Source organism: Pholcus phalangioides, unplaced genomic scaffold, assembly GCF_987345545.1.
Source record: "Pholcus phalangioides strain wild (caught in Gottingen) unplaced genomic scaffold, Ppha-v1.0 ptg000002l_1, whole genome shotgun sequence".
Lineage (NCBI taxonomy): Eukaryota > Metazoa > Arthropoda > Arachnida > Araneae > Pholcidae > Pholcus > Pholcus phalangioides.
Window position 1 is genome coordinate 6,481,007 of NW_028301595.1, and position 27,697 is coordinate 6,508,703.

General features: G+C 35.3%; 1 protein-coding gene across 3 annotated transcripts in view; it reads left to right on the forward strand.

The window, feature by feature from the left end:
• The window catches only part of CaMKI (Calcium/calmodulin-dependent protein kinase I), a 38,794-nt gene extending 12,243 nt beyond the window's left edge, over window positions 1-26,551 (forward strand). For all 3 annotated transcript variants that reach the window (XM_089237534.1, XM_089237543.1, XM_089237550.1), the window contains exons 3-11: window positions 7,111-7,245; window positions 7,359-7,433; window positions 9,183-9,321; window positions 14,513-14,636; window positions 16,051-16,126; window positions 17,143-17,255; window positions 18,801-18,879; window positions 21,365-21,452; window positions 25,831-26,551. In XM_089237534.1, coding sequence (XP_089093660.1) covers window positions 7,111-7,245; window positions 7,359-7,433; window positions 9,183-9,321; window positions 14,513-14,636; window positions 16,051-16,126; window positions 17,143-17,255; window positions 18,801-18,879; window positions 21,365-21,452; window positions 25,831-26,040 — 1,039 coding nt within the window. In that variant the 3' untranslated portion in view covers window positions 26,041-26,551. The remainder of the gene's footprint in view (window positions 1-7,110; window positions 7,246-7,358; window positions 7,434-9,182; window positions 9,322-14,512; window positions 14,637-16,050; window positions 16,127-17,142; window positions 17,256-18,800; window positions 18,880-21,364; window positions 21,453-25,830) is intronic.
• Window positions 26,552-27,697: the final 1,146 nt, after the last annotated feature.

Consider the following 27,697-nt stretch of genomic DNA (forward strand, 5'->3'; position numbering starts at 1 on the left):
AAAAAAAAAAACTTTTGAGGGGTTTTTTTTCAAATCATCAGCTTCACTTTTGAAAATTGAAGAGAATTTAAAGCTGGCGTGAATTTCAGTCAAGGTAAGGGCCAATCAAAATTCACTCAATCACTAGAATATCGCAATCTTTCCTTGGAGCTCAAGTGCACTGAATAGAACTGTACATGGATGGTCAAACCTAACTCAGGCCAAAGCTCACAATGTTAGTAAATTCTGCCAAAGTCAGCAATTGCGAGCTTTGGCCTGAATTAGGTCTGACCGTCTATGCATGGTCTCTTTCAGTGCACACTAGCTCCAAGGAAAGATTGAGATATTCATTGCCTCTGTAGTCTAGTGGTCTAGGGCAGTGGTTCTCAACCGGGGTACGCCATCCCTAGTGGTACTGGGATACTTCAAGGGTGGCCACGGAAGAAAATGGAGAAAGGGGCCATGACAGGTGGTTTGGAGGGCTGCTGAGAGCCGAGAAGAAAAATTAAGGTGTGAAGAAATAAAGCTTTTATATTAGTGACTATACACTTGCAGAATCCAACAAAACCACCCATAAAACCAGGACCGTCTTAGGGCATAAACCCATCTGGGTCTCACCGCCTACATTTTACAGCAGGTTCCCTAGGATGAGGTTTTTCACAGTCCCCCGGCAACATTTTTCACAGACCTCCTATTAATAATACACCTCCTCTATATCAAATTTATAGTGTGAAAAACAAAAAATGATAAAAACCATATCAGGCCCTGGGCTGCAGCTCTGTGTGTCCCACTCTTGTGAGGGGTCATGCCCGGTGGTCTCCTGTCCATAAGTGATTCAACTTATATTTTGTATAGTACAATAAATTTTGAAAATAAGTAGGAAATATGTAGGCTGTTTATTTCCGGCTAAGTATAGGACTACCATAGCATCACTTTGACTATGGGTCCCATGATGTTCAGACAGTCCTGAATAGAAGTTGGATTAGCAGGAAGCTCAATAAATTCCAGGCCAGTGGTCTGGAGGTCAATCTTATTTGCAAAATTTTCGTTCAGTATAAATTCACTGAAAAAATCAATTCAAATAGGTATAAAGGCTCTTGCTTCTAGATGAGAGTCGAAAACTCTGGGTTAGAGGGGGGGGGGGGGCACGAGAAAAAAAATGGTTCCAGGGGGGCCACGGGCAAAAAAATGTTAAGAAACACTGGTCTAGGGCATTCACCCAGAAAGTGAAAGGACATGGGTTCGATTCCCTGCAGGGGCAGCTGAATTTTCTCACTTTCCAAAATATATATTTGCATCAGCCAACTGTGTTAAAACCGTTGTAAGAAATGGGGGGGGGGAAGGTAAGCTGTCATATAAAAATAGCTCCCTTTGCCATCAACTTTGATTTTATTTTCTGATTTGAACTCATTTCTAAAAATTCAGTTCATTTCAAAATGATTTTTATAATTTATCATTATAAGGTGATTATGCCAAAAATTATATTGTTTTAAATGTTTCCGGAAATGAAAAATGAATTTATAGTTCATAGTATAAACAAAATTCATAATTTTTTTCATTCTTTAAATGGAAAAAAAGAATATTCTCAATTATTTTTCTAATTTTATATTCAACAGAATGTTTTGTCCTCTCATCTCTTGGCTCACTTTTAAAGTTGAGTTATGAAATGTGCAACTGCATCAGTGAAACTATGCTTTTGGATGGCAATCATTATTTTGAAAACACCAGTTCTAGAAATGTGAGACAATAGCAGAAGTGTATTAATGGGGGCTTAGCGGGCTATAACTCATGGAACGAGTTCAGAGGGGCAGCAAATTTGAGATGCGAGTTTTCAAGTAAATTAGTAGAGTGAGAGAAGGGAAGCAAAAATTTTTTTTAGGTCTTAGGTGGTAAAACCAACAATCAACTTCTGCCTAGAGAGCGAAGGACTAGGTGAGTAAGTGACCAAAATAATTTGCAAGCATGTGAATGACCAAAACAGTTTGCAAGAATGTAAATGATATCTATCCCAGGGTCCTCAGGGAATGTGCTAATGAATTGTTGGGGCCGGTCACACATATATGCAGGAGCAGTGTTACTGAGGGTATCGTCCCAAGGGATTGGAAACTTGCTAATGTTGTTCCGATATTTAAAAAGGGTAGTAGAGAAGCGGTGTCCCATTATCGTCCAGTGAGTTTGATGAGTTTCCTCTCGAAAATTTTGGAAATTATCATCAAAAGGCAGTTTGTGAATTGGATGGACGAGAATAATATATTGTCGGATAATCAGCATGGGTTCATGAAGGAGAAGTCATGTGTAACTAACCTCCTTTGCTTCTATGATCACGTGACTAAGGCTTTGGGTAAGAGCAAAAATGTAGATGTTGTTTACCTTGATTTCCAGAAAGCATTCGACCGAGTCCAACATGGTAAACTCTTGAAGCGTTTTCACAAGATTGGAATTGGGGGCAACTTGCTGAATTGGATAGAATCGGGGTTAAGAGATAGGTCGCAACGAGTTATGGTGAACGGGGAATTCTCTGGTTGGTCACAAGTAGAATTCCTCAAGGAAGTGTCCTTAGCCTCATACTTTTTTCAATTTTTATCGACAAACTCGATCAGGGTATCAATGGGATTACTAGCAAATTCACCGATGATGTGAAGCTAATGGGCATAATCGGGAATCAAAACGATAGGGAGTTGCTCCAGACCAACTTAAACAGGATTGCAGCATGGACAAATGAATGGAGCATGACGTTTAGCGTTGATAAGTGCATGGTTGCTCATTTTGGTTCGAACACCCCACGGTTCTCTTATGAGTTGAATGGTGTCACTCAGGGACGGTCTTAGGGCAGTGCGACCGGTGCAATTGCACCGGGCGCCAAATGAGAAGAGGCATCGAAACACGTTAAATATGCATGACTAAAAAATATCTTTGAGAGATACGTATTTATAAAAAAAATAACTATAAAATATGCATGAGAAATGACCGAGATGACAATTTTTTTTTCAAAAAACAAAACAAAAAGGTTGAGTGTAAGTAATAGGCCTATATGTTATTTTTCGAAAAGAAAATAATCGATGGGCAGTGCACCTATATACGTACCGTACATAGTGATTTTTGTCAGATAAAAGTACACTCGCTCTCTCTCTCTCTCTAGCGCTTTTCGTTTACCCCTGCAGGAGATTTTGGGCATTGCGGGGGAGGAGCTATTTCTTTCTCTGTTGTTGTGTAGTAAAAAATAAAAATGATGGAGGAATCTGTCTCAGTCACCCAATTTTTCTACTAACGAGAGCAAGTTTTTTCTGTGTTGTGGGGAATACTACAGGAATTGGAAGGTATCTTCTGATGTGGGGAAAGATTTTGATCCAGATGTCTTTCATGCCTCTTTTTTTCTGACTTGTATTACTTGTATTAAAAACGCAGAATCGAATCGCCAACACAGTGCAGTATTCCGAAAAGAAAACATTTAAGAAAAAAAATGAATGATTAGAACCTATGATTAGCCGACCATTTTAAATAGGGATCCTGCACTTGGGCCTCGTTCCTACCTGTCACACGAGGAGAAAAATAAATGTGCTCACACAAGAAAACTTATGCTCTTTAGCGCCCCTGATCACTTTCCAGTCTCCCGACTCGTTATTAGTTTCCTATTAGTTCAACCAGGGGCAGCTCGGTAGCACTGCGTGTGCTCTAGAAGGTCATCAAATCCAAAGTAAAAGGGCGAAGAAAAATTAGGAAAAATTATTTGTGCCCGCTGTAGGAGGGGCGCCAAGTCTGAGGTAGACAGGGGAAAAAAAAGTTAAGGGAAATGGTTTCTGTCCCATCCAGTAGGAGCACCAAATCCGGGTGAAAGAAAATTGTTTCTGCTCGCTTTAGGAAGGCCGTTATATCCCAAGTGGAAACGCAAAAAAATTATAAAAACATATTTGTGCTCTGTCTAGGAAGGTCATTAAGTTCGAGGTAAAAGGGCGAAAAAATGGGAATATGATTTCTGCCCGTTGTAGGAAGAGTACCAAAATCCAAAGTGAAAGGCCAAAAGAAATTCGACATGATATGTTATGACATAAAATATCTCTGTTCCTTTGAACGCATTGAAACGAAGCGATTGAAACAAAAGTTTTTTTTTAATTGGGCAGGTCGGGGGCACCCAAAAATAGGTCCCACTTGGGTAGAGATTTTGTCTCGAGCTGCCCCTGAGTGCAACGTGTGTGTGGAAAAGTTTCTGGTGATTAACAGTAAAGCATCCTATGAGGTTCCTAAACAGTATCTCTGTCTAGGAGGCCCTCGTAAGGTGGGCCACAACGGGATTCTAAAAAGACGTCTTCTTCCTTTCAAGAAACTAATGAGGAACGTATGTTAGAAAGTGAATTTGATTTTTTTTCCAACCGATTTTCAAGGGTCAAAAAACCTCAATATAAATTCGATCGAAATGAAAATCTGGTGATCAAAGATAGTGATAGTGAAATTTTTGATTTTAATTTTTGTTGTATTAGTTTTCTATGTGATTTGTGAGAATTTTAATCATCTTAAAGAAAGTCATTTTGAAGGTAAGTCATTTCCTCGATGTTAATCTAGAATAAGAATTAAACGAAACCTATCGATAATTGACTTCCGTAACATAAAAACGTTACAGATTTCTGTCACTCAAAAACATCACCCATTTCCGTAACATAAAATCATCACTAATTTCGGTTGCTTAGAAACAGGTCCTTTTCGAGTTTGTGATTTTATATTATAGAGTAGATAAATGCCTCCTCTGACACATCACACTGGATTCATGCCTGGGTGAGGAGGGGGGCGCTGACTACTGTTTTTGCACTGGGCGCCACTAGGTCTAAGACCGACCCTGGTGTCACTATCCCGGATACAACTAAGGTCACCGATTTGGGAATTCTCATTGATGAGCGGCTTAGGTTTTCGGAACATTGTTCAGCAGTTGTCAAAAAATTGAATAGAATGCCTGGTCTCATTTTCAAAAAGGTCTCTTCGCGTTCTCCTAAAGTCATTCTTTCGATTTTTCGAGGCTTAGTTCGTCCTGGACTGGAGTATGCTGTAAGGTTTTGGAGGTCATACCTACAGAGGGACTTAGACTTGATTGAAGGGGTGCAGAGAAGAGCTACGCGTGTCCTTATTGGCACACAGGGCTTGAGTTATGAAGAGAGGCTTCATTTTTTGAATATGTTTACATTGGATGAATGCAGGTGTCGAGGAGATATGATCGAAGTGTTCAAAATTTTCAATGGGATGGATAGGATGGACCATGAGCTTTTAGTACACCGCCAATCTACTGCTTTTACAAGGGGACAACAGTATTGATTGGTGAGGGACAGTGCAAGGCTATGCTGTCGCAGGGAATTTTTGTCTTATAGGGTTGTTAATAAATGGAATAGCTTACCCCCGGAGGTAGTAAATTGTAACACAATTGACACGTTTAAAAGAAATACGATAAATATGTTGGGGTAAATCGAGAAGCTATTCATACTTAGAATAAGACAACCATAAGTATTCTTTATGGGCATTGTATAATATTTTATCACGTGCATATATTGCTTATAATCTTTATTAATTGAATTTTTAATTGGGTTGCTATATTTTTGAAATATATGATATCCATATTTTTATGGGCATCTTTTTCTCAGCCACCTTGTTGGGCCGCTGTGGTGGTCGAGTGGTTATAGTGACGGACTGGTGATGCGAGGATCCGGGTTCGAACCCCACAGTGGTGGTCAGCTGAAGTTGGTTTTCTGTGGTTCCCAACTTCAATGCGCGAATGCGAGCCGATCTCCCAGTTAAAAAGTCTCGCCACAGAGAGCAACAGGCCTACAACGTTACAAATATTCAATCATTACACTTCACTCACAATTTGAAGTATAGATGGCAGCACTGAAATATCATATACAACACTAGCTACACACTCAGACTGTTAGGTGTACACACTCACTTTGTTCCAGACTCTGCCACGAAGCTGGACTGGAAGAGATCTCGGCAACGGGATAAGTTCGGTGGCAGAGACCCTGGCGTTCATTCATTCAGCCATCTTGTTGGGCATTTTGCCTGTTGTGGCGTTGTATTTGTATTTTGTAAATGACAAAATCAATGTACATACACATGTCAGTAGCCTAGAGAGGATGGAACCAAGTTGATTAGCCACTAAAGAGTGACATAGAACATTTGCAAGCATGTGAGTGAACAGAAAAGTGTGTAAGCATGTGAATGATGAAAATAGTAACCTAGAGTGTGAGCAAGCATGTGATCGTACACTGTATTCGCACACTGTATTAAAACAGTGTGCGAATGACCAGAAAAGTGACCTAGTGTATGTACAAGCATGTGAGCTTCCAAAACAATATAGAGGCATGCGAATAATCAAAAGAGTGGCTTAGAGTGCGACCAGATCAGTGATTGCTCGAAAGAATGAGCTGGAGAGTATATTACCATATAAAGGAGAGACCACCAAACCAGAATAAAGCTCCCACATATAAAGGAGAGACCAAAGCAAGTGACCTTGAGAGTGTGTAAGCATGGAGAAAGCAAGTAACCATGTCAGTGAACGACCAAAAAATTACCCAAGAAAGTGTTCAAGCATGGGAGTGACTTGATGAAGCCAGAGGCATATTTGTAGGGGGGGGGGGCGTGGCTAAGCCTAGGGTGGTAAATTTGAATAATTATTACTGGTCAAGAAAAATGAACTAAAGTGAGAGAACTGTGGCAAAACTATAAAGCCGCCTCTGACAATAGTCTTTCCGCCTACATATATTGTTTTAACAGCTGAGAAATTCTAATTGTTGCCTGATAGCTGAGGGTTTAAAAAGACCCTGTTTATAGGCCTATGTCAGATTGTATATTTTCATAAAAGTGTCATTGAGAATTAACTTCTGTTTGATTGTAAATACACTTTTACACAAATTTTCAATTTTTGAAGTTTTATGAATGATTTAGGCCTAGTATACCATTAGAAAGTTTGTCTGAGAGCATCTTTGAATCTAACATTGAAAATGTTATCAATTTTCTTCAAATTCTTTATTATTCTTTTAATTTATACAAATAGGCCTATATGTTTCTGTAGGAAGTAATTTCAGCGACAAATATTTTTTTTAGTTTTTTTTTAAAAAAAAAGAAAGAAGCTGATGGCATATTTTTTTATTGCAGGGGAGCGTTCTCCCAAGTTGTGCTCGCTGAAAGCAAAGACGAGCCAAGTAAGATGTATGCCATCAAGTGCATCGATAAAAAAGCCCTGAAGGGCAAAGAAGATTCACTTGAAAATGAAATAAAGGTTCTGAGGAGGTAAAAGAAATTAAAAAAAATAAACTATTTTATGGAATCGAAATGCTTTGCGATAGATTTTCTGCATTCCTTCACTGAATTTCTTTTCTGTTTTTTAATCTATCTTCACACAGGTTGAAGCATCCTAATATTGTGCAGTTGGTGGAGACATTTGAGGATAAAAACAAAGTTTACCTTGTGATGGAATTGTAAGTGGTGTCAGAAACCAGTGGTACATAAATTATTTCATTACAAGCTGACCCCCACTCATATGACTTTCCTGAAACCACATTGAAACATTGCATAAAAGAAAAATTCATGCGGATGAAACAGCTAGTTTAAAACGAGAGCAATTTCCATTCTGTACATGCAGCTGTTGCAGGAATGGAATGTTTCTTTATTGCATTTTTGCAGTCTGTTTATAAAATTAAATTTTAAAAAATCATCAAATTTCGTAAGAAATCACAGTTATGAAAAAAATTACAGTGCACGCTTCTTGGACTTTGGATAACAAATAACAGATTGATAACTACAGCTGAAAAGAAACACAGAAGCAAATACAATGACTGCGCATCTCATTCTTCATGAAAACAGAACTCTGTGCATTATTTTCAATCATTATGCTGCATAGCAGTGACTCATTCTTTTTATTATTATAGTACTGCTCTGCATTGACATACGCAAAGGGGTAGGTTTGGGGTTATAACCTCCCTGAGCAAGATCATTTTGTTACTTTGCAAGAAAAAAATTAAATCCCCCCCCCCTTTTCAAAAGAAAAAAAAATTGGAAATCTCCCCTTGAGAAAATCCTGCCTACATCTTTGCGCTCTAAAACAGGACTTCCCCCCGCCCTCTCCCTTCAATATGAGATCCCTTTTTTTTAAATATTGATTGTTAGATGAATGGTTTAATGCCGATTATGATGCTTTTTAACATACCGTACGTTCCATAGATCCCCTGAGAAAGTTGTTCTGCTGAAAAATGTGAATCTGAGATCAAATGAAATCATCATCAAGAACTGAAGGAATAAATTTTTTATTTTACATTTGCCTCCACTATAGAAAGGCTATACCAAAGCTATTCGATTATTCAACCTAGTTGTGCTCTATGCATACGTGAATCATATTCTGCTTCCAAAGCAGAATATGTCGAAATCTGCCATGCACGTCATAGAACAATCGTGCTACCTCAGAACAGTCTGGAAGAGTTTTAAGAAAAATGTAGTGAAGAAACACTTTTATGGGAATTTTTACTCACAGCAAAGTGTTTTTACTCTCAGTAAAAGTTCTGAAATAATACATTCTAAAATGTACATATCAGAACATTTCCAGTCAGCCAAGGGTTCATTGCAGAACAATGCAAACATTCTGCTTCGGGAGGGGGGGCGGCAGCTACTACAACCAGATTAAGGCATTGTGAAATGAGTGTGGGAAAATTTGACAACAAATGGTACAACTTCTGACCTCACACATAGCCTTGCAGGTTGATAATCATAACTGATAGAGAAAACAATTATTCTACTTTAACCTTAGCTTCAAAAAGGGCGGAAAATGAAAAAAGTGACAGCATTAATCAAAATCATGGCTATAAACATAATATTTCATATGTTATGATAGGAATCCATTCCATACTTTGCATAAGTGGGAACCATACCTGAATGATATTATTATCCATGATTCCCCCCCCCCCCCCCAGTAAACGAGGGTTACTGTACCTATATATTCAAGTCTTGAGTATTGTGATAATATTCATTCTTGAGATGAATAAGTCTATTTGTTCATGCATATGATGACTGCCTGTACCAAGTGCTACTAATACTGACTGTAGCATTGCTTCTACTAATTAGTTTCATGGAAGTGTAATAATGTTTAGGAAATAGTTATGTATATGCAAAGATGAATATTTTACTTAAACTATTTTGCATGATATGTTTTTTTCAATATTTTAAGTATATTTCAGGGTAACAGGAGGCGAGCTTTTCGATCGAATAGTCGAGAAAGGAAGCTATACTGAAAAAGATGCAAGCCATCTAATAAAGCAAATACTTGAAGCTGTAGACTATATGCACTCTCAGGGTGTTGTCCATAGAGACCTGAAGGTACATGCATACATACAACTATTTAGATTCTTGGGTTAATTCTGTGAGAATATTGACCTATATCCTCTCCTAGTACTGTATTTGACCAAGTGTGCACCTAGAATTTGAATCCCAGAACTATGTGAATCTCGTAAGGAGTTGGTCCATTTGCATCATCCATCTCTGTCCTGTATCACACTTTTACCTGCAATGTGCAATTTCTGGGATATAAGAACTAACATTTATGGAGTTCAACTTGTTTTCGATACAGTACAGCCTTTATAAAGACTTATTCATGTAAATGGAGTAACTTATGATCACGTTTTTCAAAATAAGACATTTTCGTAGACACCACCAACATTTGTTAATGTCCTATACTACCTAAAATATAAACGTTTGAAATATTTATGAACAAAGTTGGGTTTTTGCCAACAGAAATGAAGTTTTGCCTGGACAGTGAAAAAAAATAGGCAAAAATGGAATAAAAATGAATTTTTTTAAACAATATTACACAATGGATGTTATGTCAATCATCGGAACTACAATTTTGATAGATACAGTTTTCCACTATTTATTTTCTTCCGTATTTCTATTAATATGATTGAAGCCAATCAATAATATTAATAGTATCTATTGCCGGAGCTTTTCATGTTATGTATGTATTTTGAGCAAAACTGTTTAAGCATGGGTTTTTAACAAGCTCATTCCCATTAACAACAATAAAGGGAAAAACCCCTTTTGCTTTGTGACTCTCAGTTGTCCTTTAGTGCATGAGCATATTCAAAGTTTGTTGAACAGTTCTTATACGAAATAGTGAATTAAAATTTTGGTTGTTGCGATTATCAATTTGAGCAGTAGGCTAAAAGATTATAATACTATATAAAACAGGAATACAAGGTTGTGTTACTCTTTTACAGGCTTTCATCCTACCTTGTATACAGCCGAATTTCCCACATTTTGCCATCCCTTTTTATAATTCTTGGAAATAGTCATTATATCATCTAATGGTAAAGTCAAGCTATTGTAATTGACAAAAATCTTAATATAAAGTTTAAAAATTAAAATACTGTGGGCTTATTCAATGATGGTGACCTATTACAGTCGATTCCCGTTTTAACGCATACTGTTATAGTAAAAATCTTGTTTTAATGGAAACTTTTGTAATTCCTTAAATAAGTTTACATAGAAATGATATAATATGATCTGGAATTCCCCCCCCCTTTATAACGAAATTTCGTTGTTACGAAGTGATTTCTCCGGCCTCTTTGAGTTCGTTATAACAGGATTTTAATGTACTTATTTAATACTTTGGAATGCAACGTTGTGGCATTAACTTTACTGACCGTTACCAAAACTAATGAAATCAGAAGGAATTTTCTGTACTTGTGATGCAACTCGTATCAATTCGTGTTTATGGGTTTTGTTTAGAAAAGATGTGTTTCATTAAGAACTTGTTTACAAGCAACTTGCTTGGCAAAAATGGTTTCTATTGATATTCATCTGCAACTCTTTTGTCTAATTGAAAGAAAAACTGCTGATTCCAGAGGGGAAAAAAATAGTTTTAAATATTTCACTTTTATGAATACAAATACAAGGCCATAACAGGCAAAATGCCCAATGAGGTAGCTGAAAAAAAGATGCCCATAACGAATATGGATATCATATACAGTCGAATCCCGTTATAACAAACGCCAAGTGACCAGAGAGATCACTTTGTTAAAACGAAATTTCATGATAAAGGAATTCCAGGTTACCTAGCATTGTTCCTATGTAAACTTATTTGGGGGGATTAGAAAAGTGTTCCTTAAAACGAGATTTTCACTATAATGGTATTCATTAAAACAGGATTCGACTGTATTTCTAAAATAAGCAATTTCCAATTACAAAATGTGATCATAAAAACTATATATACATGAGATAAAATATTATACAACGTGCATAAAAATATTTATGGTTGTCTTAGTCTAAGTATGGATAGTTTTTTGATTTACCCCAACATGTTTATCATATTTCTTTTTAAACATGCCAATTGTGTTAGAATTCACTACCCCTGGGGGTAAAAATAAGTTAAGATTATCAAAACTTGTTTCATGAAGATTGTTGTATTTGGTTCTGAAGATGCATTTTCGCATTTGGGAAGATAATCTGGAACCCCATGCTTTTGAGACTAATTTGTTCGGTACTTTTCTGCAGGGTTGGTAAAAAAACAAAAAACCTGGTTTTTTTTGGTTTAAATAGCATTAACATTAAAAACAACATTTCTGAAAAATCATTCAAACTTCTAATAATTAATTAAAATAAAATGTTTATTAATGTAATTAACACAATTCCCATTAATCTGACAATATTTCTTACATTTCAAGAAAAACCAGCTTTGGCAATTTAATTATCTTTTGCCTAATGATTTACTTTGCGTTTGAAAATTCTTAATGTTATTATTAACCACATAATTTAAAAGTGAACGTAATGCTTAATTAGGAAACTATTTAAAAAAAATTGTGATAAAAATTAGTTGAATATAATGTATTTAATGAAGCATAAATAATGCTGATTAACTAGCGATTATTTAGGATATACAGGGTGATTATAACTAAAGATCTGATTTAAAACATTGTAGAAGAGCCATTGTCAGAATGACTTGAAAATTTGCATGAATATTCCTGAAGCAATGGAATTTTATATGGCAAAGAGGAAAAAAAATACTTAAAAATGGAAAATTAGCGACACTGTACTCATCAAACTCAAATTTGCTTGGAGAATGGAAACGATGGCCATTCAGGGCATAATGATAACTTAATTAGCATTGCACAATTTCATAATTCATGGAAACATCACAAAAAAATGAAGTAATTAAACAAATAACTACAACTTACTCAAGAAATGTTAAATATATTGTCCACCGTAAAATGGCGATGAGGTGAAAGCAACAGATCAGACTATGTCATGGTCATGATGTGGATATGCTGGCAATTCACCAAAGTTTGCAATCCGACCTCTGTTCATAACATCATAACATTTTGAGGTACTCTCTTCCTCCACCCCCCCCCCCCCCCAGTCAGAAGTTGCAAGGGATAAGGTCAGTGAACTTATGGCCTACCAGGTGTCATGCTGTCCTGTTATTGTCAAAATGGTTCTTCGCTGGTATTGTGATGTGCATCTTGATAAGAGTTGTGCTATCCACACACTGATGCTGTTGAACTGGCAAAATGATGTGGTTGCAAAAAATAGATTATACTGCTGGCGAAGTACAGCATGATCTACTTGCACATTTTGCAATACTTGCACTTTTTTCTTTTCTTTTGCCAAAGAAATTTCCATTGCTTCAGGAGTACCCATGTAAATTTTCAAGTCATTCTGACCAGTAGCTCTTATTGTATAGTTTGGAATCAAAACTTTAATTACAATCTCCCTCTGTGTATAGCTGATTATTTTTCATAAAGCTGTTATTACTATACCTTGATTAACTGGGCTTAATGATGAAAATAAAAAAAAACCAATATTGAATATTAAGACTGGGTGATATACAGTATGAGATGTGCTACTTCTTGTGGGAAAGAAAATGAAAATGTCTGTGAGGTCATGTAACTAATAGTACACTGGTCTTTGTGTCCCTCAGGGGCAGTTGGTGTCTTTATTGGATTATCAGACCACCTGTCCCTAGCATTTCCCACCTTTCCATCCCTTTGGGAAAGAGCGCAAACCATCCCAAGATGGGCTCTCTGGGCGGTCATCTGTCATGTCTGTCCCTAGCATGATAGTGTCGCTACTGTTGCTGCTTCTTTGTGAAAGGAAATTAACAAAAACAATCCTGTGAGATGATACACCACTACATCAAGATGTGTAATACAATCCTTATTCATGAATTTGCTAAAGATAAAGCATCAGAATGTAGCCAATAGTTAGAAAATGTGACAAGAATGAGAAATTTTAGCTTCTATTCATAACTTTAAGCAACCAAGATACTTAATATGAAAAAAAATTATATTCAGGCCACTTTTATGAGATTTTGAAAAAAAAACCACTTATATCATCTTACACCATTTAAAGATATACCATCAGAATATATCCCAAGAATATAAAATGTAGTAAGAATAAAACATATTGGCTAATAATGAACTAATATGATATTTTTCAAGGGAAAAAATTATATTTAGGTCACTTTTTTATGTGATTTTTGGAAAAATCCACTTGGTTTAAACCAAACAACCCTGCTTTTCTGGGAAAAAAATTAATAAATTTCTACATACACCCATCCTTCCATCGGAAACATCTCAAGATCTCCGTGATGTGAAGCTGCGTACGTGTGATCATTCAATATACTTTACTTTTCTAGGGGTGATTAATTTGTGTTACAAGAATTGTTTATGATACAGTGATACCTCGGCTAATGAAGATAATTTGTTCCAAAATTATGTTTGTTTGCCTAAATCTTTGTTAGCTGAAACACTATTTTAAATATAGGTTTCTAGGGAAAATCATTTAATTCGTTCCAGAAACGACCCAAAATTTGAAGATAAGTTTCATAAAACACCAAAAAGTACTGCAAAAAATTGTAAATACTGACTGAGGGCTGAGGTATAAACAACCTCACAATTCAATGAAGGAGAATTTAAGGGAGGATGGAAAACATCTTTTTATTATACACTATGTATGATATACAGTTAGGTTTTTATGAGCTATAGTGAAAAAAAAAGTGTGCAAGGTGGTATGCTATGTAATATAAAGTGAGCTCATTTCTCTCTCACACACGTGCAGATAGGAAAGATCAGTTACTAGAATCTCCAGTTTGGTATTGAGTCTTACCGTATCCACTGAAATCATTCAAGTCTAAGACTTTCACTTTCTCTTAACTTAATCATTCATTTCACATTAAATGGCTGAAAGTCTTTCTAAAAGAGAAAGAGATATACATATCTTGAAAGTGATTCCAAGGTGGAAATAAATTAATCTTGCACAAGCGATAGTTACTCATTGGATTCATTTTGATTGGCACAAAAATGACGTGACTGTTTCAAGTTAGTGCAGGCATCCATATCAACTAAAATGTTTGTTAGTCAAATCCAATTCTCGCTAGCTGAGGCAGAAAAATGTCAAAGTCTCAGTTAGCCAAAAAATTTGTAAGCAGAGGTGTTCATTAGCCAAAGTATCACTGTGTTTGTTATGAATGTGTTCCTATGACTTGAATATTTACTTTTTTCTTTCTTATATGCAGCCAGAAAACTTGCTGTATTATAGTCCTAATGAAGATTCCAAAATCATGATCAGTGATTTCGGTCTCTCCAAAATGGAAGATTCAGGCATTATGGCTACAGCCTGTGGGACCCCAGGATATGTAGGTTTGTAGAAACCATTGAGATGTCTGTTCTATGGGCACCCAAACACTTTCTTTTTCATTCCTTTGATTCCTTTGATTCCTTTTTTTCTAGCGCTCAAAATAAATATTTGAATTTGTAAGATTTACATTTTGTGTAATCTCATTAAAAACGATAAATTTCAAATATTTTTTAGAATTCATGATATTACAGTAGAATTGCTTTATACCATTCACCCTTAGCGACCTAAACAAGTGATGGTGAAAATAGAGTGGCCAAGGACATAATTTTTTACAAAAAAAATTGGTTAAGAAATATTGTGATTTTGATGATAAACAATTCAATTTCTGTGCTTTATTTCTCAATATCCTTTAATTTTTGAAATCATTCCATCTCCTCCTCCTCCAGTAATATTGTTTCTCTCATTCCCCTCCCCAACTCAAGTCAGCCCATATGATCATATGTTATACCCATAGCTTATGCCATCCCACTTTACAAAACACTGGTTTAGATGTTCTGGTGTGTAAGTTGGACAAGAAAATTTAAGCTCTTGTCAGAAGTTGGATCAATGAACACAAGCTTACATGCTCTAAAGTAGCGGTTCCTAAATAATTTTAGTCTTGGACTCCTGGAAATCTTGATATCTGCCATGGAGCCCCCATTCCTTAGCCAAGCAACATCTTTGAGTTTGGCATGAGTTTTATTACATGAATATATCATACACATGATATAAAATAGGAATTAAGTATGCACAGCGAACTCACATTTCTGTTATAAGCTTTTAAAAATTTCGTTCTGTATTTTTTAACAATCTTACATGTTGCTCGCTGCCCAAATCAAGCAGCCTGTTTCTTGGTTTATTTTTTACCTGGAGCAGTGGTGAAAAATATTGCTTGCAGAGGTTGGCAGTTGGGAATGGACAATAGTGCTTTTGCATGTTAATTTAATTGAAACTTTTCTTTTCAAGTAATTTATTGATATTATTTTTTCAACTCGGCATTATTTTTTTAAATAATTCTACAGTAAAAAGGATATGGTACTCTGGGGTGGGGATCTTGGCACTCCCATTTGGCAACCCCTGCTCTAAAGTAATATACATTTGAACACAGATCTCATAGCTGAACTTAAGAGTAAACTGTTCTCATTCTCTATAGTAGACCGTTTTCATCATCTATTGAAAATTGAAGGTGCAACACACTAGTATATGAATAAATCACAAAAGTTGGTTTTAATACTTGGTGACTGGAGTATATACTCACCAGTGACGCCTTAAAGTCAACATTTGAATGAGTCTATCTTGCAGATCTCATCTGTAAAGATAGCTTAGAATTAAGCTTTGATTTTTTTCATTTTCTTTAAAATTAAAATTGCATTAGTTTATCAGAATAGAATTTTTTAATTATGTGAAAACCATAATGTATGTTTTTCTTCTTAATAGCACCTGAAGTTTTAGCTCAAAAACCTTATGGTAAAGCAGTTGACGTTTGGTCTATTGGTGTTATAGCCTACATATTGTAAGTAGTATTGATTCAGTGTTTATGTGTCATGATAGACAAAAAAATATCGGTATGAAATGTTGTGAAATGCTCTTAAAGCTTTATGATTTTTAGCAGTCATAAAACTTTCCTGGAAAGATACCAATATTTGTGAAGTTTCCATTTTAAATCTGCAGTTTAACCTTGTTATCATGAAATACTAATTGATGTGAAACAGGATTTTGGTCTTGTCAAAAATAAAAATAGAGCACTGCAGTGATTTCTACATTTGACATGCAATCTTGTTTGCTTAACTTTGACATGAGCCTGAGAAAGAGGATTATTTGTTTGACATTTGAATATTTTTTTGTAATTTATTGTTATTATACCCAAAAGAAGTGATATTTAAGCCTTTTAACCCATTAAAGATGACTTTGATTTTTAGAAAGAAAAAAACAACGAGTGTGGAACCACTCTCCCACCATCTATTGGTGAAGAAAAAAATTAAAATGTTGAATGGCAAATTTTCTTACCAACTGGCATCAATGGGTTAACAACATAACGCTGAAATCACTGACCCTCCCTTAAAATGTTGCATCTCGTTTTTTTTAGTGAAATAAGTTTTCCTCTGAGTTTCAGAAGATGCAAAGTAAAGGGGACGGGAAAATGTGTTTCATTGAGAAATCAACTTTGCAGAATATCTGGGCTTGTCATTGCTAAAATAAAAGGCTTTTGCTTGAAAACAAGATATTTGGTCAATGATGCTGAGAGAAAATCAATGGAATGTACTGTTTGCTCTTTTTTTTTGAGAAATTCTGAACAAAATAAACAACAGTGTTTTAAAAAGAAATGATGCGAAGTATGAGTTGCTAAACATCGCTGAAATTGTAAAGCATCATGGAAATTTTGAAGTGGCAGAAGTCTCTGGCAGATTAGAGCCAATAAAAAAGAGCGTTAACTGTGATTCTCCTGCCTCTTTTGTTCCATGTTATTGCATGTTTAGATGTTTATATTTTTAAAATAGCTATCATTTAATCATTTTTATTTTTGTCCAGGTTATGTGGTTACCCTCCTTTCTATGATGAAAATGATGCCAACTTGTTCGCACAAATTCTCAAGGGGGAATTTGAGTTTGACTCACCATACTGGGATGATATATCGGAATCTGGTGAGTTCACAATTTTCATGTCATCCATTTTTTAAAAGTGCATGTGGTACCCAATAATCATTGCACTTTATTCTGTATGATGGAATCCTATTATTGATATACAATAGAGTTAAACTTTGAAAAACAAATTTTGACAAAGTTTCTGCATTTGAAACAAAAATAGTCATTTCATATATAATTTGTGTGCTGAACATGAATTTGGCCATAAAGCTGGATTGGCTACAGTTTTGTCTGAAATTGCACATAGATAATAACACAGTATACAATACATTGAAACACAAAATAAGTATATAAGAGACAAAATATACAGAAACACAACATTAGTATATAGAAACTTCACCAATATATAGCGGTACAATATTAATACACATAGAAACAGAACAAAAATTCATAGAAACGCAAATGTATTACAACATAATAATAAAATCATGAACCTCTCCACTAATCTCCAAACTCAGCAACACCTTTCAGCTGTGTTGTTATACAAGATTTATTCCTATAGATGGAGTATACTATTACTATGAGAAGTGAGCCGGGACCAGAGAATCATTATACGGGCAATTAATCATTGTATCATTGCAAACTTTCACCCCCCCCCCCCATCTGATCTCTGGGCCACTTTGATGACACCTTTAATTTGCTGTAACAGTCTGAACTCACATTTGCTTTACTATTATTCAGTATAAATTTAATTTCTAACACTGCTGACTGAGGCTAATTCATAATATACTAGAGTTGTCAGATCCTTTCAAATCAACTTTATTTGTGTCATCTAGACAGAAAAATTGATATAAATTTATGAGACACACATATTCACCATCTATCAGACCTGAGACAAGGCCTGGGATCAGTCCTTTCCTGGTGGCCAACCTTTTTACAAGCCATGCCAAAATCAAGATTACTTCCAACGTGTGTGTGCGCGCTCCACACTTTGGACTTAACTTGCAGACCATACATCCTGCTTTATGGGACACATTTTAAACATTTTCTCTGTGCCTGAAAAATATTGTTCGACTCGATGCTGGTCCTAGAATTTCTTGTGCCTGAGGCAAATAATATTTTGCCGTCCTTAAGATATGACTATCTCCAAAGAGTTTTCTTTCTTCACCTGTATTACCTTGATACAATGGTTCCCAAAATGTTCGTCATCACCCCCTTTGTTTTTGGTTAACGATGATTTAAGATGTGAGAGAATTTCCTAAATAAAAACTTTTTGATGAGAGTAAATATATCAAATATCATCTTTGAGGGGGGGGGAGAGTCCCATAGTGGGCACACCTGTTTACCTTTGTTCCTATGGTTTGATAGGTTGTTTTCTATGTTCTTCCCCCTGGTTTAAACCCGTGGATCTTGATAGTAATCTTCAGGGTGAAAGACGAGCATTTTACCACTGCACCACTCAGCACAACATAACAACTTGGCCATTTGGGATTTATCAACCCCTGGTGAAACCATATTTTTTGTAACTTGTGCATATAATATTATGTACATGATAAAAAAAACATGTAAACATCTTTAAAAAATTTTTTGTAACTTTCATGATAGCGAAAGATTTTATCCGTCACCTTATTTGTGTTGATATGGAGAAACGATATACATGCAAGCAAGCATTAGCTCATCCATGGTATGTGATCAGTTAATACATATTGAATATATTTCGAAGTGCATTTGTATGTTTAATGAAATTAACTTTGAATTCATTCGCTCATCAGGTTTCTTGACATCTGATGATTCTATTTTATATTTGAAGCTGTCTTATTATGTATTAAATCTTTCGTGTTTGGAGTCATTGTTGCTATTTTGAAATCCTTTAAACTGCCTTGCAGTGCCAAGGCAGAATGAAAATGGGTGAAGTGGAAATGACTTAGGGACAAAATACATTTTTGCGAGGGTAGCATACTGTCGCAACCCTGGAAAATTATTTGATGCAATCTTCTCCCAAGAGCTATTTTTGTCCTTGAAGGACTATACACAAAGAGGAATAATAATTGGACATTGAGCTATTAAAATAAAAAAAACTAGGCTTACTTTATCCTGCAGAAAACATCTCAAAGGAAAAAACAATACAGCGATACCTTAGCTAATGAAGATGATTCGTTCAAAAATAATGTTCATTAGTCAAAATCTTCATAAGCCGAAACATGATTTTCCATGGGTTTCTATTGAAAATTGTTTGATTTGTTCCAGGTTCTGCCCAAAATTTAAAGATAAGGTGTTTAAAAAAAAAAAAACCAGGGAATGCTATAAAAAAGATAAAAACTGATTGTGGGCTAAAATGAACAGCTTCAAAATTGGATAAATGAGAATCTACAAGAAGATGAGGGATAATATTTGTTTTATTTTACATTAATGTGCGCGTGCACACACACACAATCAACACCAGCTTTAGTCCACTAAAGCTTGTGTTGACACAATCCAGTCTAGTTTGTAGGTGCCCCCATCCATTTGTGATTTGGTCAACTCATTTCTCTGTCTGATTCATGCAGATAGAAAAGATAAGCTCCTAAAATGTCCAGGCTGTTTAGTTTGATGCTGAAATCTTGCACTGAAAGTAAGCTTGCTCTGAAATCATAGGCACCTTTTTTAATGCATTTTGTATTCACAGAATTTTTCATTTTACATGGATTGTGTTCGAAAACTTTCGGGAAGAGAAGTGGAGGTGCATCTCTGGAAAAGATTCTGAGGTGGCCATGAGTTAACCTTTTACCAGCCAAATTCAGATTTGAATTGGTTTTTAAATTCCCCCCCCCCCCTTCATTTCTCCTTCTGATTCTTTAGTTTAGAGATATTAACTGAAAATTTCATGAAAAAAAAATTTCCTGTAGGTTTTCTGGGCTTGTCCATAGAAACACCATTAAAAATAAAAATAAAATTGAATTTTTTTATATTTCCTTAAAATATGGTAATTAAAAAAAAATTAATTTTAAATTTATAGCATAAGTGCTCAAATGAATGAAATTTTTATTTTTGTAAATTAAGTTTGGAATCTTACGCGTTCAGGAAAAGAAAAGTTTATCATAACAATATATATATATATATATATATATATCTTTTAAATTAATAAAACTGATGTTCCCGATTGGGAACATCAGTTCCCATCATGTCCAATGCATAATCACTTTATTGATACACTTCCATTTCTTTTATAGGAAGCTTTTGATATATTCCATATGAAATGAAAGATTTAGATTCAGCTAAGAGAAAATGCATTAAAAAGTAGCTTAGACCATAATGTTTTCAGTGTAATCAGTAAGACACTTGGCATCAAACTGAATGGTCTGGACATTATAAAGCCTTATCTTTTTTATCCGCATGTATAAGACAGAGAAATGAGTTGACCATGTTACATAATGGGCAATGCACTTATAATCCTGATTGGGTGGCGTACCTTAGTGTTGAATAAAAGGTCTTCAATTTTCATCTTCTTACAGTTTCTTGTTCATCCCAGCCTTCAGTCTGATTTTATTTTTTAATAGTGCTTCTATACTTAGTGCTTTACATCACTGGTTCTCCTCATGGTTCTGGGATATTGGGGGGCTCTACGGGTGACTATCAAGTGAAGCGACAGCCATTGCAGGTGGTTGTGGGGGCATAAACAGCTGTAAAAGAAAATTGGATATGAGAAGATAAAGTGAAATATGCTGGAAGAAAGCATTACTATATTTTTTGAGTTCAGTATAACTGCCTATAAAAACTTAATGCTTGAACATCCTTGGGATGGGAATCCATGATGTTGAGATGACCCTGCGTTTAGCGAGGAGAAGAGGGAGATTTAATGATTTCTAGCTTAGGGGTCTGGAGACTGACCATATTTATAAAATTTTTGTTCACTAAAATTTATTGAAAGTCAATTCAATAAGTAGGAAGGGTCTTGCTCTTCTCAATTGGGGGGGGGCAGAAGAAAATATGGTACAAAAGGAGGGGGTTCATGGACAAAAAAATGGGTTAAGAAAGACTGCTTCACACAATCGTATTTGTGCTTTCGTCCCATAAATAACATGATCAAGGTGCAATTTAATTGTATATTTCATATACTAACTATCTGCATATGTGCATAAGGTGGACAATTAAGCTGAATTTTCTACCCCTTTTTTTCATGCTATCTGCAGGATCAGTGGCAATACTGCTGGTGATAAGAATATTCAGGCTAGCGTTAGTGAACAGCTGAGGAAAAATTTTGCCAAAACAAAATGGAGAGTAAGTCTTTTGTTTTTATTATCCGTACAATTTGATATGAAAATTAGTTTTCTACCATTGATTTTTCATGATGTTTCACAAAAAAATAAAAACAACAGCCTTTTAATAGCTTGGCTAATGAGTTTAAATTTTGCTAATGTTGACACCAATTCAGTAAATTTCGCCAAAGAGCGAGTGTTAAATTGCTGAAGTCACCAAATAAGTGTTATGTTGCTAACATTGCCAAATAATAAGTGTTAAATTGCCAGTCTCCAAATGAGTATGTGACAGATACTTTGACTATCTGGTATGTAGTACCTTGTGTGCAGAAATATACTCTGCAGCAATTTTCAAAATGGTTGTAATTTATGAGCACCATATGCACGTATTGGTCACATTTTATATGCATTCAAGAGGATCCCCTAAAATGATGGTATCAGTTTACGGCAACATTATATTTAGTAAAATAGAACCTACCTTATCAGAAATATGGGTGAAGGCTGAACCGATTTCAGATGAGGAAAGTTTCATGTATGGCTAGCTATCTCTGTAGAGCTGTAAAATGGCGAAAAAGCATAGCAAATATTTACGTGAAATGTTTGCTATGACATGGTTTACCTTGAGGCGGATAGTGCATGGACTATCTCTGTACCGAGATTCAAATAGATTGTTATTATATAAATACCATTCCTGTCGGTAGCAACTTCACATTTTTATCATATCTCACTGATCGACATATAGTCGTTTACAGTTTAACTTATTTCGCCATTGGCCTGAACTAGTATCCCATATAATGAACTTTTAACATAAATTTGTTGCCATTGTATTGGCTGGTTCAGATTTTTACGTGGAGTCGAGTCTTGTCTTCTTTACCAGATTTCCTTGAAGCTATTACCAATACCCTAATCAATGATGGGTTCTCGCTGAAATGGTCTATTGCTGTAAGGCCATGTTCTTGAGCATGTTCCATAACCACCAGTCTACATGATTCATGTAGACTGGTGGCTATGATCCTCTGTTGACAACATCGCTGCGACTTGTAAGATTAGGACTGTCCTCTTCAGCTTTCTTGGATGCTCTTTGTTACGTTCATCTTCCGATCCGCAGAAAATAACGGCTGGGAAAATATCAATCTGAAGGCTGCTGACAAGACATGATGAAAACCTCGAATCTTGGTCAGATAAAATTTTGTATTTGTTGTGAGAGACATAGGACTTAATTCTAAAATGAACTCAATGTTAACTGTAACTAGTAATCCTGTGTGTGAAAATAAATATGTCTTGGAGGAAAACTATTTTCTTGTAATCCATTTGTTGTCTGCATGATTTTAAAGCAGCGTTTAACCTATGATCCGCGACGATGAAGTTGTAATTGATCGTAGTGATATTCTTATTGATTCTAATGAAAATTACAGCTTCATACTTGGCATCACCATATCTCATCAACAAAATCACGAACCTATATATTGTATACAGGATATTACTACTTGTAACAAAAAACATTGCAATGAATTTGCTAATCATTGCAAAATATGCAGTAACCTAAAAAAAAAGATGTATTTCTCAAAAGAAAAAAACGACAACAATCGTTTTGACTTGAAGACTATATTTCATCAAGTAAAATATGGGAAGGATCTTAAATACTGGACACTAAAAACTTTACCATAAGTCGGCAAAATCAACAGTTGTTGCAAAAATTGCTGAAAAATTTACAAATGTTAGGAAATAAAGGCACTGGGTTTAAAATTTAAGTCACTGGGAATTAAAATGTGGTTCTACAGCCACACTTATCAGAATATGATTTATCAGTTATAAACACTATATTCATTCACGAGCTTAGTAAGCGTTCCAAATTCAAATAAGCTTCATCGAAAAAATCAGGGCAGCTGCATAAAACTGTCTAAAATAGTCATTGCCGGATCTTTAATCCCGCGAACTGCGTTGCCACAGAATTCGCCTACTGAACGGGGGGGGGGGGGGGGCAATTTTTTATCACCAAAATATTTGCTTCACTTGAAAAATGTCCAGAATCAGCCCTGAAAATAGTATGAAACTGTATAAAATAGAACATTCGTGCTATATAGAACTGCCTGTTCCACCATCCTGTAAAATACGGGACACTATCGTGTTGAAATTGTAGTCCGTCAAATTGTTTCAGACATTTTAGTGGTCCTTGGATTCAGAAAGGTTGAGAAATGCTGTTTTAAAGCATTATGAATCCGGGGATGAACATCATTCATTGCATAAAAGGTTACGTGTACCAGTACGGTACTTTCCTGGATTCTATGTTTTGATATCCCAGGTCTGCAGGCAACAAAATGGAAAACAAAATAGATTTTTCTATTATACAAATTCATTTATTAATCATTCATTTATATAAATCAGTGTTGATTCCAAGCTTAATATAACTTTCAGAAATTGTAACAGTTTAAGGTCAGTCTCAGAGATCAAATGAGCAGAGTTCGTGAATAATTTCACAAAACTGATTCAACAAAGTTCCAGAAATCTTGCCAAATTCTGAAAACATACATCTCTACTTCATGAGCCCATCAAATGCAGTAGACAGTTTTTTCAGAAGTCCAGATTTCAGACAGTGAAATCAGCGAACCCTCCAAACATCGTCACAGGACGTGGATGTTGTACAGCACAAGGGTTATAACACTGTTAGATCTTGATTGGCTTATCATTGCTGGACCACGATTGCAGCATCATCATCAGCACTGTACCATGATCGTATCTGCAACAAGCTTAAACACGATTTTAGTTTATAATTAAAACATCCAGATGTGCTTCAGCACAAGCTATTAAATATCAAGACTTATTGGATTAACTTCCCACCAAACAGCCAAATGTAGCAACGGAAATAAATACGAGAAGCGAATGTGAGTGCAGCTTCAGTATGAAGGGCATACATACAGGGCCTGTATACAATAATAATCGAAGACGTCATCAAAGTCATTTACATATTTTCACAGTATTTAAACATTTAAACAATATTACTATTTCAAGATAGCAACAATACGATCGGTGCCAATCCACGGCCAATGGTTCTGATTACATACAAGAAACAGAACAAAAGGCAAATATTAATGTATTTAACTGATAAATAATGACAATTTCAGACCTTTGCACTGGGGGTCTATAGATATGTTGCGTTGGCCAATTCACAGGCAATTTCAAAAAATTAGTTGTGTGATAACACAATACAAATCATGTGTAGTCCACTTAAGTGAGTTTTAGCTATCTCGTGTCATGTTAGAGGTTTCTCCCGCATTGAATTTAGTATAATATGCCAACCGTGAAAATAATAAATGTTGAGTAATCCACATGTTAAGTTATCAGGATTCTACTGTACTATCACTTTAGCCAGAGGTCTCCAATGCACGAATAACATGATTTGCTGAGCTCTTCATTAACATGTGTGTAGGATAGCTTAGTTGTCTGCTGGCTTCGTTAAAATGTCAAATGTGGCTCACACTGTGTCAACAGTTGAAAGCTCCTCACTTAAATGAACACGAAATACTTCCAGATATCAATTAGTCATCATTACTCTCATTTATATTGCTATGTATTGCTAAGGTAGTGTGCATACTGGGGCGAAGAGGTACACGATACAAGAATTACGACTAAGAAGAAAAATCATATGGGGTGGAAGAAGAGATGCCCACACATATTAGAGGAGATAGAGAAAATAACCAGAGGAGGTTCTCTGAAATGTAATGGTATGATGATGATCCCTCCGCAGAAGATCTTTTTTCTCCCTTAAGGAGGTAATGAAAAAAAGAGGGAGAAAAGGACCAATCAGCAGATCGAGGTGAAAACAAACATGTTTGTTTGTTTGAGTTGCACATCTCATTGACTGGCTCCTTTCTCTCCTTCATCTCGCTTCTCGAATATATGCAGTGTAGAACAAAACGATACAATGGTTTTTTCGTCGCTAGTCTTTATTATACACTCCCATACCTCTTGGTCGCCCCACTATGTGCACAGCCTATCGCGGATTCTACTAGTGTTTTTATTATGAAAAATTTTTGTTAAATGTGAGAATTTTGTCAAATTTATGTTATTTAAAAACATTGGCAAATGAACACCTGTTTTTTTTTTGTTTTTTTTTTGTTAATCTGATCTCTTTTTTCTTTTCCATGAATGAAATATTTCATCGTTTTTTGCCACAATGACAGCAGCAGTGACCCCTAATTCTATAATGCTAACTATAAAGTGTGACATTAATTCATTCTTTTATCAAGACATTACCATATCATGCTCAAAATACAATAAATATGCTGGGGAAACTGTCAGTAAATCTAACCAATCACATTTTAATCACAAAATGATTTTGCCATCATAATTTATAAGCATTTCTAGATTGAGACCATTTCCCCTCCCCCTCTTCTTTGCAGCAAGCATACAATGCCACAGCTGTCATTCGCCAAATGCGTAAACTGGCCATGTCTAGTACCGGGAGCTCAATGGAAAGTAGCAGCACAAATCTGAACCCCTGTGTCACCACCACAGCTGCCTCAACCCAGGCACTGAACTCAAACCCTGGAACATCTACGTCATCCTCTTCGTCATCTAACAAAACAGTCGATAGCATGCCAGCTAACTAAATGCTTAAAATTCTGTCCTAAAAGTAAGAATATAAGTCAGAGGGTTTACACAAGTTAAATAATTCTGTGCATTTGGCGTATGTGTGTATGTGGTAGTGAGCGAGAGAATGAGTGTACGTGTGGCTTTAAAAGTTGGACAATTCTATTTTCCTCTCTGGCATATGCTTTTATCGCATTATTAGCATGCAGTTTAGAGCTTACTCTAACTGCCCCATGCTATTTTATCCCATTATAAGTTTTAAAACTCATATATTGACTATATATAATCTGCAAGTCTGACTTTGTTTGAAATTTCATCTTGTTTTATTTTATGAACTGCTCTCTAATGCATGTAAATACTCTGCTGGTAAACTGGAGCATAAAAAGGCTGGAGTAAATATTCATTATCCTGCTACGAGTGCATTTTTTATTAATTTTTATTTTATATATTGATATTTGACGGGATGAACAATATCTGTTGCATTTCAACGTTTCTTTTATATTCTGATAAATAATCATATACCTTCAGTGACATGATGGGTTTCTGTGATCATTTTGCGTTACTTACAATTTTAATGTTTTCTGAAGCAGGAGGAATGAAGTTTTTTTTTTTTTTTTTTTTGCACTGTTATCCAGTAGTTGTTACATATTGAAATAATTAGAGAACTTTGAAAGAAGTTTCGGAAACTTTATTTCAAGCAAAAATCAAGTGAAACCTTGATAAGTCATTGTTTCTTTGAAGACAAATTACAGGAAAGTGTAGCGTGGCAATAACTTTAAATACTCTTTATTAAGGCAATAATTACCATATTCATCAGGTAAATTGTTTAAAGGGGAAAAATAACCTGCGGAAATAGTTGAAGACTGTTTTTTGAACTGTATTATAAAGTTATTTAGGTTTTATTTAAAGTTGAAAAATGTCAACACAAACTACTTGTCACACTAAACAGCATTAGTTAAGACTGGAAATTTGCTAAAGATTCTTCAAATTCAATAACATCTGGAATATTTTTCATTTCTGAAAGATTCTACCACTTCTGATTCGTCAACTGATAGAAAAAAAAGTGCCAATCATGTTTGTGTTTGGTAGTTCAAGCGTAATGTTACTTTCAGTGATTGACCATATTACTTGGCATTGAAATTAGTGTTAATTGAAAAGATTACATTGACGCTGGAGATAACTATGAGAGATCAAAAGGGACCAAAGAATTATCAGGAATGATGTGTTATTCAGTTGGTGGGTGACTTATCAAGGTTTACCAACTATACTACTATTTTGAGTTTTGAATGATATTAGTATATTACATGGAATGATTGGTTCACATTCCATCGTTTCAATTACTCTTCTGTTAATTTAAAATTCACGATTTGTCTCAGTGATTTTTTATTTTAAATATTTATAATCAGTCTGTAAGAGAATCGATAATTTTCTTTCATTAACCCTTACAGTGGCAGTCCTGAGGCATCTCATTGAACTCAATTTGCTTTATTTCGGTCACCCCGAAATATCTCTGGTTCTTAACACGCTTTTATTTTTATGTACAGGAAAATTTAAAAAATTGCCTAAACGATTAATGAAAATCCTATGTGTGGTGAAAGAAAAGATAAAGTGGGTGGAAAATAAAGTGCCATCAATTTCTATTCAGTTAATTTTCCTATAATTTTCCATTAAAAAAAA